This window comes from Arvicanthis niloticus, chromosome 1 (assembly GCF_011762505.2).
Source record: "Arvicanthis niloticus isolate mArvNil1 chromosome 1, mArvNil1.pat.X, whole genome shotgun sequence".
Taxonomy (NCBI): Eukaryota; Metazoa; Chordata; class Mammalia; order Rodentia; family Muridae; genus Arvicanthis; species Arvicanthis niloticus.
The window spans coordinates 9,509,514-9,529,266 of record NC_047658.1 but is presented as its reverse complement, the minus strand read 5'-3'; the positions used below and the strand labels follow the sequence as shown (position 1 = coordinate 9,529,266).

Sequence of the window (19,753 nt, the reverse complement as noted above, 5' to 3'; positions counted from 1 at the left end):
CTCTTTCCCAGCCATCTAGGCCTAGGCCCGCGCTCACGTCCAGGTCCCCCTCCCGGCGGGGGCGGCGCCGTGACGCGCGGGGCGGGAGCAGGAAGGGGGTGTCGCTGACGCTGAGGCGGCCTCCGGCGGCTCCGGCCTTTTGTGCGGGCGGCAGGGTCCGGTGGAGGCGGCGGCCGAGGCAGGCGAGGCCCGGGAGGCCCATCTCAGCGCAGCCGGCCGGGTCCTGCCCTGCAGCCGGGGCGCCGCATCCATGTTCGAGTAAGAACGGGTCCTCGGGGTGGAGAGCGGGGATTGCGGCGATCTGGCAGGGGCAGGGGGCCAGAGTGGGGTTCCAGAGCTGGTGCATGTAGGAGCGACCCCGATGGGGACCAGAAGAGGGTACACGTGTCTCTAGTGCATGGGGGATTGCAGCCCGGCGGCGAGACCCAAGCTTGGGGCGTCTCTGCCGGCCTGGGACGCTTATGGGCAGCGGGGAGCTCCCCTAGGCCTGGATCGTCCCCCTCGAGGAGCCTTAACCCGGCCCCCAGATGAAAGGACCACTGCGAGAGCCCCACCCCCCGCAGTACTGGACAGGCCCGGCAGCTCCTCTGGTCGGTGGTTTGTCGTGGGGCCTGGGGTAGGGAGCTTCTTTGAGCCTGAGATTTCGGCGGGTGGGGGTCGTGTGTGTTCCTACTTGACCACCCCATCCCACTTGTGCCTGGTCCCCTGGGTCTGCGAGGTTCCCTTTGTGTTTGTGCCCTGGAAGTGCTTGAGCTCTGCGTGTGGTGGTGGTGGTGGTGGTGGTGGTGGTGTGTGTGTGTGTGTGTATATGTGTGTGTGTGTGTGTGTATATGTGTATGTGTGTGTGTGTGTGTGTGTGTGTGTGTGTGTGTGTGTGTGTAACAGCTGGGATCCTTTAGAGCAATGTTGTGTGGCTGTCTGTGTGTTATCTATCATCTTCTGTGTGATGGCCACCGACCAGGTCGAGTGTATCTGGGGCTTTTGGACCCATTGTGGTTGTGTGTGAGGCATGTCTCATTTTCTTTGTGGTACCATGAGTAAATCACACACATTCTGAGCTTGTGTCCCCTTGTGACTTTGGGGTGTCTTGAGGCAGGTTTGGGGCTCCAAGTGTACACCATTCCGCGTCCGTCTCTTGGCTGGCTGTGCCTATCATTTCCCATGAAATACATCTGAGTTACCGCGGTGTGAGCTCTCATTGTTATTTTAGTATGTGTGCGTGTGGTTGGAGCTCAGCTGCTGTGTGCCTGTCATCCACATTTGAACGTCTTTTGGTTCAGCGAACAAGTAGAAATTACCTGCGTCTACCTGTGACAGTGTTGTGTCACTGGGCCCTGTGGGTGGCTGATTTACCTCTGGTTCCATCTGTGGGAAAGTTCCAGTGTATCCAAATGTGGCATTGTTGCATGCCTTGGGTGTGTGGGAGATTGTATATGTCTCCCAGACCCTTTGTGGCTTTGTCTGTTGAAGAGACAGAGACCCCTTGTGGCTTTCTCAGTTCAGGACCCTCCCTCCTGGGATGTTGGGTGTAACCTTAACTGCTTTGTAAAGCCTGCCCTGTCCTCATGCCCCCTCAGTATCTGGTACAGCATTATTCCCAAGTCTCCCTTGTCTATGGGAATGTCAGGGTTCTCTGTCACTGTGACAGCTGATAATTCCACTCCTCGACCCTTGAGAACTGGCCTTTGCTTTGTTTTCTCTGCCTGGTGAACACCCTGCAGTTAGAGGGACAGTCAGGATATGTAGGTTGATATGATTGATGACTTAACTTCCCTTAGGGATGCATGTCTGGGTCACTGGGTCCCATGACTAGATGATATCTGAATGGTTTTGTTTTGGGTTTTGCTGTTTGTTTTGGTCTTCAGTATCTCTGTAAAACTTTCTCGTGGTTGTATATATGAAGCTAATTTGTGTAGGACTTACTGTGTTTCTGAATTTGGAATTAATTCTGGGATTCTGTGTGACTATAGCATATTTGTGACGTGTGTGTGTGTGTGTGTGTGTGTGTGTGTGTGTGTGTAAAACTTTCCTGGCACTTGTTTATGAGTTTGGCATGCTTACAATGCTGTGGTTGTTTTTGCTTGTGACACTTCTGTATGTGTGAAAGGCAGACAGACAGGTGGGAGAGACTTCCTTCACCTGCAGGCAAGTTCGCCTGTGACCCTCTGCATCCTCAGCCAGCTCTCCTTTTCCCACACACCTGTGTGTGCTCTTGCCCGGCTTTGCTGAGGCAGATTCTGAGGCCCAGGAAGTCAGAGCATCTGCACAGTGAAAACACCATTCTCTTCTGTGTCTCCGCCCCTTAACGGTCCTCCTCTCTCCACTCTGACCCCTCCCTTCACTCTCCCAGGACTGGCTGGCTGGCTGGCTGGTTTGGGCCACCCTAGGGCTCTGCTACTCGCCCTTGAGAACTTCTTCTTTGTCTCATCCAAGAGCAAGGGGGATGAGCTTGGCTTGTTTGTGCCTTCTGCCTGCCCTCAAGTGGACCTGGGGCTTCAGGCCCAAGTTTTAGCCCAGAGGTGAGAAAAGACCCACAGGGACCCCCATGGTCATCTTCTCTCTAGAAACATGCAAGGTGGTCCAGGGTCTTCAGGTCTGTATTGGGAGACCATGTGTCCTCTGTTCTGCTGGCAGCTCACTATTCTCAGACCTGCCAGCCTCCTTCTTGGCCCTGAACTTGATGTCCTGAGAGAGTCCAGCACTGTCTCCCCCACACTAGCCAGCTCTGTTCTTTGTCCCCAGCCCTTGGCCTCAGTGAGCCTTGCCCACTTTGCAGTCAGGCTGGCTCACTTAAGAAACCCTCTTTGCTCCTAATTATTCTGTCAGAATTCAATGTGCATCAAATTTTAAGTTGAGGTTTCCAATGCGGGTGGGGATGGGGATTTACATTTGAGTTTTGTTTCTCTTTTGTTTTGTGGTAGTCCTGGGAGTAGAATCCAGGCCTTTGTACATACAAGGCATATCCTCCAGCTTCTGATGGGTAGATTCTTCTGACTCACATGCCCAGCTCCTCACTGGTGGTATCTCCACAGTCTACTGAGGAGCCATGCCCCCAGGCCCTCACCACTGGGTTCAAGGCCCTCTAGCTACTCATCCCTAACTCTGGAGCCCTTAAGACAGAATCTTGCTATGGAGCCTATGCTGGTCCCAAACTTGTGATCCTCCGGCCTCAGCCATGGAATACTGAATTAACCTCACCACCTCTGGCTAGAATCTGTGTTTCAAACAAGTTCCTGATGCTGTTAGTGGTAGTGGGGGGGGGGTGCTGTGGGGGGGAGGGACTGTGCTGATGTGACCTTACAGCAAAGGCAGGTGTCAGAAGCCATTATTTTAGTTTCTGTGGTTTTGTTTGTTTGGATGGTTTTGTTTGGTTTGGTTTAGTTTTGTTTTGTGGTGATCCGGCTCCCTGGGTAGTACAGCCAGGTAGTTGGGGCCTGCTGCTTCCAGTGTCCCCACTGTGTTCTGTGTATGTTTAGACAGCTATAGGAGGACCTAGGGCACCGGCTGAGGCCCCTCCAGGGTCAGCATAGCTTCTTGGACAGTCCCAGGAAGATTGGTGGCACAGGTGTCACTTTTATTTCTGCAGCTGTGCAAAGGGGAAGCGGTCACACATTGCTTCTTCGTCCCTTTGCTCACATATCATTTCTTCTCCATGTAGCCTGAGGAGGTAAGAAAACCAGGTGAAAGTGAGGCTGGGAAAGGTGTAGATGCCACCCTGTGGCTTTGACACTACAAGTCTTAAGTCCTTTGAGTCCAAGTGTGCTTGAATCCAGGCTCTGAGAGAGAGCAAGCAAGCCTGATCACTTTGCTCAGGCCATGGTGGTTCCTACTCATGGGTACCTGTTGGAAGGGGAACAAGATGGAAGCCAGGGGGACAGTGTGTCTCTGGCAGACACTCTGAGGACTGAGAAGGTGAGGGGGATCGGCAGAGGGCTGTGTGATTTCAAATAGAGCATGGAGATATGTCTGTCCAGCACAGCAGAGAGTTGGTGGGGTGGGGGTGGGGGAGTTCTGCCTACATCTAGTGAGGGAAGGGCATGTGGACAGAGAGTTGAAGGCAGGAACCAGAGAAGAGGGAGTTCCCATCATGAGGGCCAGGGAAGGGTCAAGGGCTTTCCTGGGATAAGGAGGGTGGGAAAGTCTGATGACCAGGAAGTCTTTGGCCTGCACGGTGTGGAAATAGGCTTTCTCAGACTGTAAGTCAGGACAGACTGAGTGTAGACACCAGATCATGGTGACCACGGCACCGGGTTGGCCGGGGGGGGGGGGGGGTGGCGGTATGAACTAGAGATGAGACAGGAGAGACATTTGAAGGAACTTCCTGGGGGAGCAGAGGAGATGGCCGAGTGAGTAAGCGTGTTTCACTAAACCCAGCCACCCATGTTGTATTCCCACGATCCACATGGTAGAAAGGACCAATTCCTGAAAAAGTTCCTGAAAGAGGAGATACCACTTGTACTCCAAAATAGATCTGTGTACCAGAGTTAGAATCCCAGAAACCAGTTGTGCCTCCCTCTGCCGGCACCTCTCGCTCGTAACCTCCGTTTCCACTGTAAAGCTGGACAGTCCTGGGCCCAAGCACACAGTGTTTTTGAGCAGTGATAAAACGATAAAATCAATCACTCAGAGTGCTCGACAGGACCCTGATAAGAAGTCAACAACGACGTCCCTTTAAAGTCTCCGCCACTTACCCCCACTGTCCTTATGGCGGTTGGTGTTTGCACAGTTACCAGAATGTTCTGTTTGCTTAGCGTCCGCCTCTGGCAAGACAATAACTTGCCAGAACCAAGCCATACTTCAGGTCTCTGTTAGTGCTGGGCTTAGCCAGATCAGGGCTGTTCATTCAGCCCCACAGTTCTGATAAGCATTAATTATGTGCCCTGTCTCTAGTTCAGGTGCTAAGAGTACAGACAGCAACCAAGACTTCCTCCAGTTCACAGTTTAGGGCAGGCAATAAAGAAGCTGTGTAAACAAATGAACAGGGTGAGTGTAGATAGTGTGGGTGAGTCGGGAGGGAAGGAGGGAAGGAGGGAGGGACCTCTTTTAGGCCGAGGGACCTTGGAGGAGGATGGCTGAGGATGAATGATGTAAAGTTTGTTATGCTGCAACTGTAGGTGGGCTTTTCAGATGAAGGGAACCACAGATACAGGGTGTGACCCTGGGGAGCTTAAAGAACAAGAGGAAGCTGGAATGACGGGGACAGAAGAGGGACATGAGGCCAGGGAAATAATGAGATCAGGTCCCATCAAGATCAGACTTGATGGTCACCTGCAGAGAAGGACAGCCAGGGTAGGGCTTAGAGACCCCTGAGCTGACTCAGCGAGCTGGTCACCAGCTTCCTGGGCTGCAAGTGAGGAGAGACTGAGGCAGAGAGAACAATAGAGAATGAGAAGAAAATTTGTGTGCCATCTGTGTGGAAAGAAATGGAGGCTGAGATGAGGAGATGCAGTCAGTAATGAAAGGAAAGATGGAAGTCGGTTTTAGAGATGGTGTTGGTGGGGGTCACGGACAGATTCCAGACGAGGAAAGGAAGGACATTAAGAAAGGTGCTTTGGGGCTGAAGACATAGCTTCTGGTGGTTAAAAGCCTATACTGCTCTTGAAGAGAGCCTGAGTTCAGGTCTCTGCACCCACATTGGGACTCACAACTACCTATAACTCCAGCTCCAGGAGCTATGGCACCCTCTTCTGGACTGCACCGGCACTGCACATCTGTAGTACAAATAAACAGTGCATGCAAACACACACATATACACAAATAAATTTAAAAAAAACACTTTTTAAAAGTGCCTTAACACTTTAAAAAAGAGGGGTTCTTGGGTTTGCATTTTGAGTGTCACAGATCAATAACAGTTTGCTTTATGAATAAATTAGTAAGATTATGTTTTAAGAAATCAGGTGTCGGATATGGGTAAAAGCATTTGCTATACAATTTTGATGACTTGAGTTCAATCCCCTGATGGAAGGAAAGAATTGGCCTCCAGAAGTTGTCCTCTGACTCCCACATATGGTCATAAAATACCAAGAGTCATCGAGGACACACTGTGTGCCTGACTGTTAGAGAGACTTCACAGTTTGATTTCTTTAATTCCCCATAATCCCACATTATGATAACTTGTGTACAGTTATCATTCCCTGGGCTATAATGAAGCAGTAGAGGTATGTTCAGGGCTAGGGTCAGAGAGGCAGAGAGGATGTGAATGGGTGGGTGGGGAGGTGGATAGAAGGATGGATGGACAGATGGATGAACGGGTGGATTGATGAACTGATAGGCAGGTGGTTGGCTAGGTTAGCAGATGGATAAACAAATAGGTAGTTGGATGGACAAATGGAAGGATGGATAGACTGATAGATGAGTATATAGGTGGTAGATGGATGACTGGATGGCTAGGCTGGCGAATAGAAAAATAGATGGCCATGGGTACTAATAGGCAGGCGGATGGCTAGGTTGCTGGATGCATGAGTGGGCGGACAAATGGATGGATGGATGGATGGATGGATGGATGGATGGGCAGATGGAGCCACTAGAAGATGGGCACACCTTCAAAAATCAGGTTTGTCCCCGCCCCCTAACCCGCTCCCCCCACCCTCTCCTCTTCCTTCCCTCCTAGCACCACGCCCCACTCTGGCCGGAGCTCACCAAGCAGCTCCCCATCTCTTCGAAAGCGACTTCAGCTCTTGCCCCCAATCCGGCCCCCTTCGGCTCCTGAGCCAGAACCAGGAACCATGGTGGAGAAGGGGTCTGACAGCTCCTCTGAGAAGAGCGGAGTGTCCGGGACACTCAGCACCCAGAGCCTGGGCAGCCGGAACTTCATCCGCAACAGTAAGGTGGGTGTGAGCTCGGGTGGGGCCAGCCAGGAGAGGGTGGCAAGGGCAGAGAACACAGGGCTCCTCCTGACTCATTTCTTTCTCTTGCAGAAGATGCAGAGCTGGTACAGTGTGAGTATTTATCTGCACGTGGGGCTAGATAAAGGTATGGTAGGGGCTGTAAGCCTGCTGGGAGCTCCAGGCCAGAAAGAGCAGTTAAGGAGTGGGTGATACATAAAGAACCACACATCAGACACTTCCATTCAACACACAGGGTGGGATGCTGCTATTTATGGTCTCTGTGGCCTTGAGTGGGCTTTCTCCCCCCCTTGAGAAACATTAGCCTAATCTTGTGCGGCCAGAGGGAAGAGTGGGTAAGATTTAGTGATGCTGGTGGTGGAACCTTGCACAGGGCCTGGCTCTTATATGAAGTCAGTAAACAGAGAGATGCCTCAGTGGTTAAGAGTTCTGGCTGATTTCACGAAGGACTCAGGTTTGAATCCCAGTACCCATGTGGGCATTCACAACTGCCTGTAACTCCAGTTCTAGGGGACCAGATGCCCTGTTCTGGCCTCTACCTGCACTGGGCACCCTCACCATGCACCCATATACATATAAGAAAAACACTCAAACACATAAATAATTTTTAAAAGTCAGTAAATGGCAGGTATTCTTATAGTGGGCATATGTGTTATGAGCAAAGAAGCCCCAAAGGCTAAGAAGACTGAGAGGGATAGGAAGTTCTGGGGGGACAAATAGGGGTTTGGAATCTGCACTCAGCTTCCCATGCCCCAAACCTCTGCACAGATGCTGTGTCCCACGTACAAACAACGCAACGAGGACTTCCGGAAACTGTTTAGCAAACTTCCTGAAGCAGAGCGCCTCATAGTGGGTGAGTCTCCATGCCCCCAGCCTCAGTTTCTGTCCTGGACAGGAGCCTCTGGCCTGCCTCCCTGCTGCTTTGTGGGCTGCGGGACCAGAGCACGTGACTCACATATCTGCCTGTCTCTCCCTCCACCGTTCTCAGATTACTCCTGCGCCCTGCAGCGGGAGATCCTCCTCCAGGGCCGCCTCTACCTCTCTGAGAACTGGATCTGTTTCTACAGCAACATCTTCCGCTGGGAGACCACAGTGAGTCAAGCAGCAGGTGGTGGATGCGGAGGGGCCTCAGGGCCAGCAGGGCTTCCGGCTCATTCTCACTGCCCTGTGCTGTCTTTAAGATTTCCATCCAGTTGAAGGAAGTGACCTGTCTGAAGAAGGAGAAGACGGCTAAGCTCATCCCCAATGCCATTCAAATCTGTACCGAGAGTGAGAAGGTAAGTGGTGGACCGATGTGGGGGTCCACGTGCCAAGATCACAGCAGAGCCTGACTTGTGCTCAACTTGGCCTGTTTATTGTCTCGGCCCTCGCAGTGGTCCAGCCCCACTCATTTTGTTTGGGGCCCCTACAGTATTCTCCTATGTAATGGCCTTTCACATAGATGTCCTGTAATGCAGTGATCCTAAAATTTCCCACGAACCCAGCAATTTAGATCTCCCCCCAACCCCCCACTAAAGCTGCCGTAGAAACCCAGGGCTATATGTCTTCCAGAAAAAAACAAAAACAAAAAAACAAACAAAAAAGGCAAAACAAAAACCACCATTGAGCCATCTCCCTAGATCTCGTTTGTTTGTTCTTTGTTTTGGGGACAGGGTGTCTTACTCAGCTCTTTATGTTCTGCCAGGTGTGGTTCTTGCTGATCCAGTACTAGGACAGTGGAGTCAAGATTTGGAATTTGAGGTCAGCCTGAGCTACACAGCCAGACCCCGTCTCAAAAACAAACAAACAAACAAACAAACAAACAAGGTCTAGGGGCTGGAAAGATCGCTTAGTGGTTAAGAGTGCCTGCTGTTCTTGCAGAGGACCCAGCTTGGGTTCCTAGCACCCACTTCAGGGAGCTCACAACCATCTCTAAATCCAGTTCTAGGGGAGCTGATGCCCTCTCCTGGCCTTCACGCATGTGGTACACATAACAGGATAAACAGCTAGTAAAATAAAAGTAAAATAAAATAAATAAATAAATAAAATAAGTAAAATAAAAAGAAATAAATATTTAAAACAAACAAGCAAGCCTTTAATCCCAACACTCAGGAGGCAGGAGCAGGCAGATCTCTTGTGAGTTCAAAGTGAGATGGGGTCTGGTTGTGTAGCTCAGGCTGACCTCAAATTCTAAATCTTGACTCCACTGCCCTAGTACTGGGTCAGCAAGAACCACACCTGTCATTTGTCCTCAATTATTGCCTCATATCTGCTTAGTTGAGAGATAGCTGTGTCACTGTGAGGTCCTAACAGGAAACAGGAAAGACTAGGGAATGATGGGGCAGCAGACGTCCCTTTGTGTTTTGTTAGCCCAGAGCTGGAAAATTTAGCCATCCCTGACAGCAAAGAGGGCTAGGAAAAGCACTGAACATTGCTTCTGCCTCAAGCATGGGGAAGGTTCCTACCACCTCCAGGAGGCTCCTCCCCATGGTGGTGACCACTGGGTGTCCCTGCCCCATCCTGGCTCTCTTGTATCCTCGTGCCCCTCTCTTTGCAGCACTTCTTCACTTCCTTCGGGGCCCGAGACCGCTGCTTCCTCCTCATCTTCCGTCTCTGGCAGAATGCGCTGCTTGAAAAGGTGGGAATGAATGGTACTCAGGAGGATGGGGTTAACTAGGGAGGGCCTGGACCTCATGGGAACCTCCCAGCTCTTCTCTGTGGGCACCAGGCCCTTCCGCATCTGTGGCTTCTCCAAAGGTCTTGCCAGGGATATGCCAAGGGTTCCCATGCCTAGCATTGAATCAGAGTCTCTGATGAAGGAGGAAGGGATTGGTACAGACTGGTCCCCAGTGCCGAGAAAAGCCTCCATGTGAGGTAATACTTAGCCAGGTGGAAGGGGCATAGTGAGCAGTCATTACACCTATCCATCAACACTACTGACACCTCTGAGACACCCTTTCCCATCCCTGCTCAGCTGTGTGCCTCACCCTCTCTGGGGCGCTCATCCCCCAGGGCAGCTCCAATCTGGCCATCCGCAAAAGTAAGACTACCAGAGACCTCCCTCCTCTCAGGAGCCTAATGAGGCGCCAACCCCAAGGAGGACAAGGCCAGAGGAAGGCCCTTCAGGTCTATTCCCATCAGCAAGCGGTTGTGTGTGGCAGAGGGGACCATCTCTACGTCAGAGCTCCCAGGACTGGGTGTGGGCTGGGCTCAGTGATGTTGCTTATCTCAAACTGAGTGGACTAGGCATTGCTGGGGCTCTGTTCTCAGCCCTCTCACCTCCCAGCAGGGTGGCCTTGGATGGGTTGCTGGGCACATCTCATCTTGAACTCCTGATAATGTTGCACTTTGAGGTAGCACTTATGCAGAGCTTATAGGAATGCCAGCAGCAGCCACTGCCCTGGCTGTTATCATTAGCGGTTATTATTTCATTGTCTCTGGGACCCAGCCAATCAATGTGCAGTGGGACTCTCGGCTGCTGAGGGTACATAGAGGAGGATGGAGACCTGACAGCATAGGAGGCAAGAGCGTGGACTCCTCTGGAATCTGGCTGGCTTTGAATCTCACTGGGTCATTTGTGTGACCTTGAACACATGACTTGTCCTTATGGAGTTTCCAGATCTTTCTCAGTAAATATGGGAATCTTCCCTAGCCAGAACACTGTGGACTTAAGAGCGCTAAGGTGTGGCTTGTAGAGCCCAGGGCCCAGCCTCTGCAAAAAGAGGTGAGCTAATGATGAATGCCAGCTAGGTGGAGATGGGTAGAGTCTGGAGTGGCTAGCCATGCTGCCCTCTCATGGAAGCTGGGGGAACTGCTGGGACCAGGCAGTAGAAACAAGAGGCCAACCTCATATTCCTTATGTCTAGACATTGAGTCCTCGAGAGCTTTGGCACCTGGTCCATCAGTGCTATGGCTCAGAGCTGGGCCTCACTAGTGAAGATGAAGACTATGTCTGCCCGTTGCAACTGAATGGCCTTGGGTGAGTTGGAGGTGGAAGATGGCTCGAAGTGATGTACGAGGGACCTTCCTTGGTCCCTTGGATCTGCTGTCCAGAGACGAATTGTTGACAGACATGAGGTTACTGTGCAAAAAGCCCAGTGGCAGGCGGGGGAGGAGGACACAGTGAGTGTAGCATGTGGAGGCTGGAGGGTCCAGCCATCACCCACTTCCTCCTTTCTCTTGCAGGAGTCCCAAAGAAGTGGGAGACGTGATTGCACTCAGTGACATCAGCCCCTCAGGGGCGGCTGACCGCAGCCAGGAGCCAAGCCCTGTGGGTTCAAGGCGTGGCCGGGTCACCCCAAACCTCTCTCGAGCCAGCAGTGATGCAGACCATGGGGTAAGTGGAAGCTTATGGGAGACATGAGAAGACTGGGAATGGGGGAGGGAACGCAGAAGATCAGTAGAGGGGGAGGGGCTTGACAGGGATGAGCTGCGGATGGGTGGAGAGAGGAAGACAGACAAGGAAAATAGAGGTAAATCAGGCAAATATAGCGGAATAGGAGGAAAAGGTGGAGACAGAGGGGGCAGGACAGATGGATAGGAGATGGATGGGCAGCAAAGCTTGTAGGCCAAACATCCACATAAGCCCTCACTACTGGGTGGTCCTGAGGCCTCTGTCAGACTAGCCAAGAGCCCCCAGTTACAGACATCATGTCTCCAGGGTTGGTCATTCTAACCAGGACCTAAACTTTAGTCTATCAAACACTTGTAGCCAGAGTTAACTGGTGAGAACCCTTGGGCTGGGGTTGAGGTGTAGAAGGCTAGATGGAGCCCTTTCTCTGCAGGCCGAGGAGGACAAAGAAGAGCAGACAGACAGTCAGCTGGATGCCTCCTCCAGCCAAACAGTGACTCCAGTAGCAGAACCACTGAGTACTGAGCCGGCACCACCAGATGGGCCCACTTCCTCCTTGGGTCCCTTGGATCTGCTGGCCAGAGAGGAACTATTAACAGATACCAGTAACTCCTCCTCATCCACCGGGGAGGAAGGTGAGGCAGCTGGCCCCCATTTATTTACTTTGGTTATACTCAAGTCCGGACTAGGGAGAGCAGAGGCATTGGTATACAAGGCAAATCATGCAGATGGCCAGGACCTCAGTCAAACCCTGCATTAATGGTTACGTGGCCAGAAAAGGCAGGCTGTAAAATTGGCTACGTTTCGTTTCCCTATACTAGTTCTCAGGTAGACTTTACTCTTGTGAGCCCAGAGTCAAAGCCCTAGGTCTTCCTAACAATGTAGGCACAGTGACTGCTGCAAAAATCCCGGAGATAGCTCTGATTGGTCTACATGGCAGATGATTCCAGTTGACTGTAAGGGTCTGTGCCAATGGGCACCACTGCGGTGGCTTTTATTGGCTGGGCTGGAGCGTGTGTCCACCTCCGGCCAATCCAAAGTGAATATAGTTTCAGATTCTCTGGTGTCTCTTGTTCGGGAAGATGAGTTTGCCCTTCCACCCTGGAGGCCTGGGAGTGAGGGAGAGCAGTTGGCCCAGAGTAACCCAGAGACTTACCCACATAATGAGGACACTCTTGTCTCCCAGGTGACCTGGCTGCACTGCTGCCTGACCTCTCTGGCCGCCTCCTCATCAACTCCGTCTTCCACGTGGGTGCTGAGCGGCTGCAGCAGATGCTCTTCTCGGACTCTCCGTTCCTGCAAAGCTTCCTGCAGCAGCGCAAGTTCACAGGTCAGGGGGCAAAGGAAGCAGGGGACCGTGCGTCGGGCACTGGCAGGAACAAACAGGCTTCATGCTGCCTCTGGCTACCAGTGGCCTTAGAGAGGGTTTCCAGCCTCTCCATGTCTGATTCTTCTGCACATTGGGTGCACCCCTTGTAGTGCTTGTGTTAGTGTGAGAGGTGAACAAGTTGCTACCTGAAAAGGACCTCCAGCAATAGCTGTGCTTAACCAACACATGCTAGTGTCTGATCTCTCAGACTCCTAGAGTACTGGGCAGCCATAGACACACACAGATAGAGATACACACAGACACACACAGAGACACACAAATGGAGACACACGGGACACAGACATATACACACACAAAGACACACAGACACACACATGATAAACACAGAGAGACCCAACACATTCAGATGCAACACACAGCCGTACACATACCAAACACACAAGCACAAAAAAACACTAAGAATAAAATAGATCTAAAAGTTCTTTAAAAAGCTGGGCACTGTGGCACATGCTTCTGAGCATGTGAGTTGCAAACTAGGCCTGGCCAGACTACCTGTCCCAGTTGGTGAGCGTCAAGCCATTGACAGACTCTGTCTCAGGGAAACAAGGTGCAGAGCACCTGAAGAGGAACGAGGTTCACTGCTGGTTGTTCTCTGACTTCTACATGTATGCTCCCATGTGCACACACACATACACGCACACACATATATGACACATATACATATGTATATGTATGCATATACATACGCACCTGCCTCGCCACCCTTCCCCGAGACAATGGATGTAACATATTAGGGAAGCCAGGGCCTAGGACTCTACTTGGGACCTGAAGGATGGTGCAGTGGGGACCCAACGGGAGGGTCTGGGGAGGTCCTGGGTTCAGTGTGGCGCCTGGTATGTGTGAAGGTTCAGGGGACCTCCAGGAAAAGGTGTCACAAAGGTTGGGAGTCCCTTCATTTGATGCTTGGGAGAAACCAAACCTGTTACAGAAAGGAAGCTGAGGCTGTGGCGATGGCTGAGGTGGTCCCAGAAAATTTCAAAAGCTCCCAGTCTGTCATTACCGCTGTAGTCTAAATTGTTTTAGCTTTTAAACTAAAAGTGGGGCGGGCGGCATGGTGGAGACACAGTGTAGGGCCGTGCAGTTGGGGACAAGTCCCCCGAGAATTGAAACCTCCAGACAGGTTTCCTACAGCCTGGGAGCAAAGAAAGAGAGCACGCTCTTCATTCTCCTCCTCCCTCCCAGATGTGACCTTGAGCCCTTGGAGCAGTGACAGCAAGTGCCACCAGCGCAGAGTCCTGACCTACACCATCCCCATTAGCAATCAGTTAGGCCCCAAGAGCGCCTCTGTCGTGGAGACACAGGTAGGCTTGGGGAGGCGGCGGCTGCCGGGTGGGCTGGCCCCGTGGAGCAGCCCTGACCTTCTGACTGCTTCTTCTGTCCCCTTCAGACGCTGTTCCGGCGCGGCCCACAGGCGGGCGGGTGCGTGGTGGACTCTGAGGTGCTCACCCAGGGCATCCCGTACCAGGACTACTTCTACACTGCCCACCGATACTGTATCCTGGGTCTGGCCCGGAACAAGGCCCGGCTTCGGTGATCCCGAGTGTGCCCTATCTCTTCCTCACCTCAGTGGTCAGGGCTGCTTCCACCCAGCATTGGAAGAGGTCATTGTGAATAGAATAGTTGATGTGCTCAGGTGTTCTCTGAACGCTGAGCATGCGCTGAACATAGATATTCTAGGTCTCAGGGACAAAACTTCCCCTGTAAGGGACCTTAAACTTCACTGGGAAAACTCCAGTGAATGAAGTGATTGCAGAATGTGCGCTTCAGTTCACTGCCTCACCTGGCTTTGGAGAAATTCACAGGAGGCTGAAGTGAGAGGGCAGGAGGTTTCACTGTGATGATCAAGGGTGGGCCTTCTGGGAGTGGAATATTTCGTAATAGCCAGAGGAAGGAGCTTCCATTCAGAATGGCCAGTACAGAGGCCCTGAAGTGGGAGCATGGGAGTAGCTGGAGTAGAGAAGCAGAAGCATGGGAGCAGCTGGAGTAAAGAAGCAGGGCCATGAGAGTAGCCGGAGTGGAAAAGCAGGAGCATGGGAGTAGCTGGAGTCGAGAAGTAGGAGTGAGATGCATCCAGGGAATCAGTCTGAGCCCAGACTGATTGAACTCCATAGATGGGCTTCTTCTGGCTACAAATGGGGGCGGAGTGGGAGACCAAGAGAAGCCCTCCCACTCTGCTGTCTAGGTGTAGAGGTAGGGGCTAGAACCAGTTGGGAATGGCAAAAGGGACAATAGGTGATTCTGGATAGGTTTTGTAGATAGAGAGCAGGGCCTATAATCTCAACACTGAGGAGTCTGGGACCAGGGGATCCCAGGTTCAAGGCTGCAGTGAGTTCAAATTTGTAAGACCCTGTTACAGGATTAAAAAAAGGACTAGTATAGAATCCACCAGGAAGGGGCCAAGTGTAGGGCTCAACCATAGAACTCTTGCTCAGCAGGTAGGAGTTTCAATCCCTAGTATAGCCCCAAACCAAAGACTTTTACAGGTCGATCCCTAAAGTGTGATTTAAATATAAGTGTGGATGGAGGAAGCCAAAGAGGCCAAGGCTTAGGTTTGAGGTGACAAAGACCCTTTTCTGAATTAGAAGTCTGGGGTTTGTAGATTCCCCCTACAAACCTGACCTAGGTACTCTCTTGTCCCCTCCTAGTGTATCCTCAGAGATCCGCTACCGAAAGCAACCGTGGAGCCTCGTGAAGTCTCTCATTGAGAAGAACTCATGGAGTGGCATAGAAGATTATTTCCACCACCTGGGTAGGGGACTGAAGGGTGGTGGTGCAAGGACGTCTGTGGCGCAGCAGGGTACAGACATACTGAGCCATCCCTTGTCCCTCAGATCGAGAACTCGCCAAGGCAGAGAAGCTGTCCCTGGAGGAAGGAGGGAAAGACACTCGTGGAATACTGTCAGGCCTGCGGAGAAGGAAGCGGCCCCTGAGCTGGAGGGGGCACAGAGATGGGCCTCAGCACCCAGACCCAGACCCCTGCACCCAGACCAGCATGCACACCTCAGGTGCGTTACCTCGAGATAGGCACCTGGAGGAGATGGTCCCTGGGGTGCTCCTGGCTCACCCCAAGTTGTTGTTTACAGGTTCCCTCAGCTCTCGCTTCTCGGAACCATCCGTGGATCAGGGCCCCGGGGCAGGCATCCCCAGCGCTCTGGTTCTCATCAGCATTGTGTGAGTAAGGAGACTGGCATGGGTTAGCAGCCTGGCTGTGTGATGCGGAACACATGCTTGGCCTCTCTGGGCCTCTGCTTTGGTCGGGATATGGGTTCAAGCCAGAGCAAGGATTGCATGAGATGGTGTTTGGGATGTGTCCAGTGGAGTTCCCACATGCCGCTCAATTTGTCTTAGAGAAGTCTTTCTTGCTGGGACAGCAGCTACCCTGGGGCCCAAGGGAGAACAGAGGGAAGAAATTTCTGGAAGAAGAGACAAAGTATGTGAAGTTAGTCACTCAAAAGAAGTCAGATTGTAGATACATTGTTTTTTTCTGCACCCAGTCCTGAGCTGAATGAAGCTGTAGACACAGCAGTGACCCAAGAGTCCCATGGGAATGGTGGAGAAGTTGGAGAGTTGTCGCCAGAATAGAGGGAGGGGGCTGAGCTGGTATGGGAGATCATGGCAGCCAAAGATGAGAAGACATCACAGATTCGGGAAAGCCAAAGGATGGCTGAGCTAAGACCTCCATAGGGCGTGGGCAGGGACACCAGGCATCTGGAGGCCAGCATGCATGGGAAGGGGAGGACACTAAAGAAAAGCAAGTCAGACCCCTTACTCCAGCTTAGAGCTGACCCAGGCCACATGCTCAGCCTCTTGAGGCCTCAGTTTCTCAAAATCACCTGGGAACCCTGTGGTCTTTGGGCTCAGAGCCCTGGGTGGAGGGGGCCTGGGTACCAGCCCTGCCCTGGGCAGTTCTCACATCTCTGTCTTCCCCTCACTGCCTCCGCAGGATCTGTGTGAGGTAGGGCGTCCTCTCTCTGCCATTCCCCTGTATTGTAGCTCATCCCCCTAAAGCATTTTCTCCCTGTTCAATGTCCCTGGCTTTTCCAGGGAAGATGGCTTAGTATGGCCAGCAAGCATGTAGGCATGACATAGGTCAGAGTGCGAACCCTGTCTTTTCTGCTTATGGGCTGTGTGACCCTAGGCATATTCATCACCCTCTCTGAGCTCCTTTCCTCTGGAAAGGATGGGTAATGATGGCGTCCTTTAAGGTATGGTTATGCTAGTATGCTGCGGGCAGGTGCAGAGCTCCAAGCCTTACTGGGGAGGGCATCCATTGTGATCCCAGGGGTCCTGATTTCAGACTCTGTCCCCAGCCTCATCGTTCTCATTGCCCTCAACGCCCTCCTCTTCTACCGTCTCTGGTCTCTGGAGAGAACAGCACATACCTTCGAGTCCTGGCATAGCTTGGCACTGGCCAAGGGGTAAGTGGAGAGAGGGCAGGGTTTGGGGGCGGGGCTGGAGAACGTTGAGATGATCAGGACCATTCATTCAGATTCTTCATCTCCACAGCAAATTCCCCCAGACAGCCACGGAGTGGGCGGAGATCTTGGCTCTGCAGAAGCACTTCCACAGCGTTGAGGTGCACAAGTGGAGGCAGATTCTTCGTGCATCCGTGGAGCTCCTGGATGAGGTACGAGGCAGCCACGCAGAGCTGTGGGGCCTTGAGTCAAGAAGCCTCCCTACCAAGGGGCTCAGTTTCCTCCATCATAAAATGAGGAAGCTTGTCCTGTTAGCTGGCTAGGAGGGATATTCATCACCCTTGCTAGGAAGTCCATGGAACCAAAGGGACAAGACTCATGTCCTGGAAAAACATCCTTCAGGCATGGCTGGATCCAGCCACTTGGCTGTAGTAAGAATCTTCTCTTTCTTTTCTGCTAGTAGCCCGTTGGTTTAGGGAGACATGCAGAGGATAGTTCTCTCTGTCATTAGCTGCTGGGGTCACATGCCCATCCTTCCCCAAGCAGAGCCAGGCTGTACTAGACTTGGTTCGCGGCCTGCCAACTTGGGCTTAGGTTGGCTGATAGGAGAGTGAGTCTCCTAAGAGTATTTGGTTCTCATCCCCCAAAAGGGGTTGATGAAGTCACCCTGTATAGTTCAGGGGACACTCAAGGTCAGCCTGCTGCACAACCTTATGTAAGTAACTGTCATTTGGGCCTTGGCTGCATCTTCTGAACAGTAGAGAGTAATGCCATCCTTCATAATCTTAAGAGTGCACAGACATTTGGAGTAAGGCCAAGCACATTGTAAACACTTAATGTTCTTGCTGTTGGTGAGCCTTGCCCAGGCTTATAGTAGGTGCTGAATATATTGTCACTATATAGTGCTCCTCTTAGACCCCAGAGGACTGCAGCCAGCAGCTGAGGAAGACCGAGGAAAGTGTGTGGCACTGGGATGGGTGCTTATGATATGGCAGAGAATAAGGGAAAAATTCCAGCTTTCATCCCTGAGGGCTTCAGGACTAACTGAAGGAATTTATGGATATTGTTTAGTGGGCCTGGGGGCGTGGCTCAGTGGTAGAGCCCCTGCCTAGAATCCCCCAGTGAGGGCCTGGGGGCATGGCTCAGTGGTAGAGCCCTGCCCAGAATCCCCCAGTGAGGGGCTGGGGGCGTGGCTCAGTGGTAGAGCCCCTGCCTAGAATCCCCAGTGAGAGGCTGGAGCATGGCACATTAATGAGAGCAAGAGCCCTTAGCATAACAGGGCTGTCTTGCCACTAGCCAGAAGTGACCAGTCCTCCAGCCAGCCTTGAAGCAGGAAGCCCTGTGGATTAATTACTTTCTCTGTGACCAATGTATGTGGCAGACACAAAGGAGGTGAACTGGTTGATCTTCTTCCTCCTGTGGCAACACTTAGTAGCAGCTGAAGGAAGGTTTATTTTGGCTCATGGCTTATTGATGTAGTCCATCAGGGTCACTGGTAAGGCTCTGTCCAAAAGTAGAGATGACAGGGAGACTGGAAGAAAGGCCGGGCTATAATCAACAAGACCCATTTTTAGTAGCCAGGGTCTCCCGGCTAAACTCATCCTGTAAGCCCTACAGCCTCCCCAGACCAGAGTAAGTGTTCAAGGAGGTAAGAGCAGAGTGGGGATGTTTCACAGTCAGACCAGGAGAAGAGGAAATATTTATTAAGCTCCTGAGGTGCTGACCATCCTGGAGGGTGTCCTGGGAGCATGACAACACCAGACCAGGAAGTAGAGCTAGGGGTTGGCTCTGATTCTCTGATTCTCACAGACCTCCCTCCCCTAGCAGTCAGAGAGGCCCTGCTTCCTGAAGTGGTAGCCGCCTTCCGCTATAGTGCCATCTAGTGGGGACCAATCAATACACCAGCCTGTGGCAGATGGTTCAGATTTAAGTAGTAACATCTTGTCCCCTTTCTGTGTTTAGGCAGGAGGTATGCTGGCATCATCCTTTGGTTCAAGGCTGGGTACTTAGTCAAGGTCCCCTGGTGTGCTCGCCGTGGCTCAGGCTCTAGCCTCCCTCAAATCTCCGACATAATTCTCTGAAGCTGGGATATTAATCGAGTGATTATATTAATCACCTGTACTTTAGGCAAGGCAATAGGCCCATAGCAATGAAGGGATTTACCCTTACACTGTTAGCAATAGCAAAGTCCGGATTTGAACTGGACCACCTGAGTCCCACCTTGAGAAGTTACCAGGTGGTGAGGCAGCATGACCGTGCAGAATAGCATAGAGCGTGTGCTCATCCTACCTCTCCCGCCTCTTCCGGCAGATGAAGTTCTCCTTGGAAAAGCTACATCAAGGAATTACTGTCCCGGATCCTCCCCTGGACACTCAGCCACAGCCTGATGACAGTTTTCCCTGAGGACTCCTGATCGAAAAGATATACCCCATAAACGGACAGAAGGACACACGGAACCCTGGCAGCCACTGCTGGCACGGTGTGAACGCCGCCAGGAGGTTCCTGCCTGCCCCTCACAGTGGCCCTGCCAAGAGCCACACAGACCTGGGGACCATAGAATCAAGATGCACTTTAGATCTGTGTGTGCGAGTCCAGCTGCCACTGCCTGCTCAGCCAGGGAGCTGGCCTGGTCTTTGGCAGGCTCCCCCTCCAACTAACTTATTTTGCCCAGCTGGGGTTGTGGGGGACACCTTTTGGGGTGCACGAGACCCTCTGGGTTTAATGTATTATATTTATTTGGGAATAACAACCCCAATAAAGGGTTGGAAGTGGC

At 52.1% G+C, this 19,753-nt stretch overlaps 1 protein-coding gene across 4 annotated transcripts in view; it reads left to right on the top strand.

Moving 5' to 3' along the window:
- Positions 1-19,753, top strand: part of Gramd1a (GRAM domain containing 1A) — a 23,699-nt gene extending 3,946 nt beyond the window's left edge. The window contains exons 1-19 of one of the 4 annotated variants that reach the window (XM_034507485.2): positions 75-258; positions 6,611-6,827; positions 6,918-6,938; positions 7,614-7,698; positions 7,834-7,937; positions 8,027-8,122; positions 9,382-9,462; positions 10,691-10,803; positions 11,010-11,160; positions 11,609-11,810; positions 12,362-12,505; positions 13,748-13,866; positions 13,953-14,095; positions 15,211-15,314; positions 15,397-15,570; positions 15,649-15,736; positions 16,876-16,983; positions 17,072-17,192; positions 19,291-19,753. In XM_034507485.2, the coding sequence (XP_034363376.1) occupies positions 251-258; positions 6,611-6,827; positions 6,918-6,938; positions 7,614-7,698; positions 7,834-7,937; positions 8,027-8,122; positions 9,382-9,462; positions 10,691-10,803; positions 11,010-11,160; positions 11,609-11,810; positions 12,362-12,505; positions 13,748-13,866; positions 13,953-14,095; positions 15,211-15,314; positions 15,397-15,570; positions 15,649-15,736; positions 16,876-16,983; positions 17,072-17,192; positions 19,291-19,383 (2,172 nt within the window). In that variant the 5' untranslated portion in view covers positions 75-250 and the 3' untranslated portion in view covers positions 19,384-19,753. Of the gene's footprint in view, positions 1-74; positions 259-2,413; positions 2,520-4,373; positions 4,984-6,610; positions 6,828-6,917; positions 6,939-7,613; positions 7,699-7,833; positions 7,938-8,026; positions 8,123-9,381; positions 9,463-10,690; positions 10,804-11,009; positions 11,161-11,608; positions 11,811-12,361; positions 12,506-13,747; positions 13,867-13,952; positions 14,096-15,210; positions 15,315-15,396; positions 15,571-15,648; positions 15,737-16,875; positions 16,984-17,071; positions 17,193-19,290 lie in introns of those variants that run through there. The other 3 variants (XM_076932074.1, XM_076932075.1, XM_076932071.1) reach the window with 3 other exon arrangements.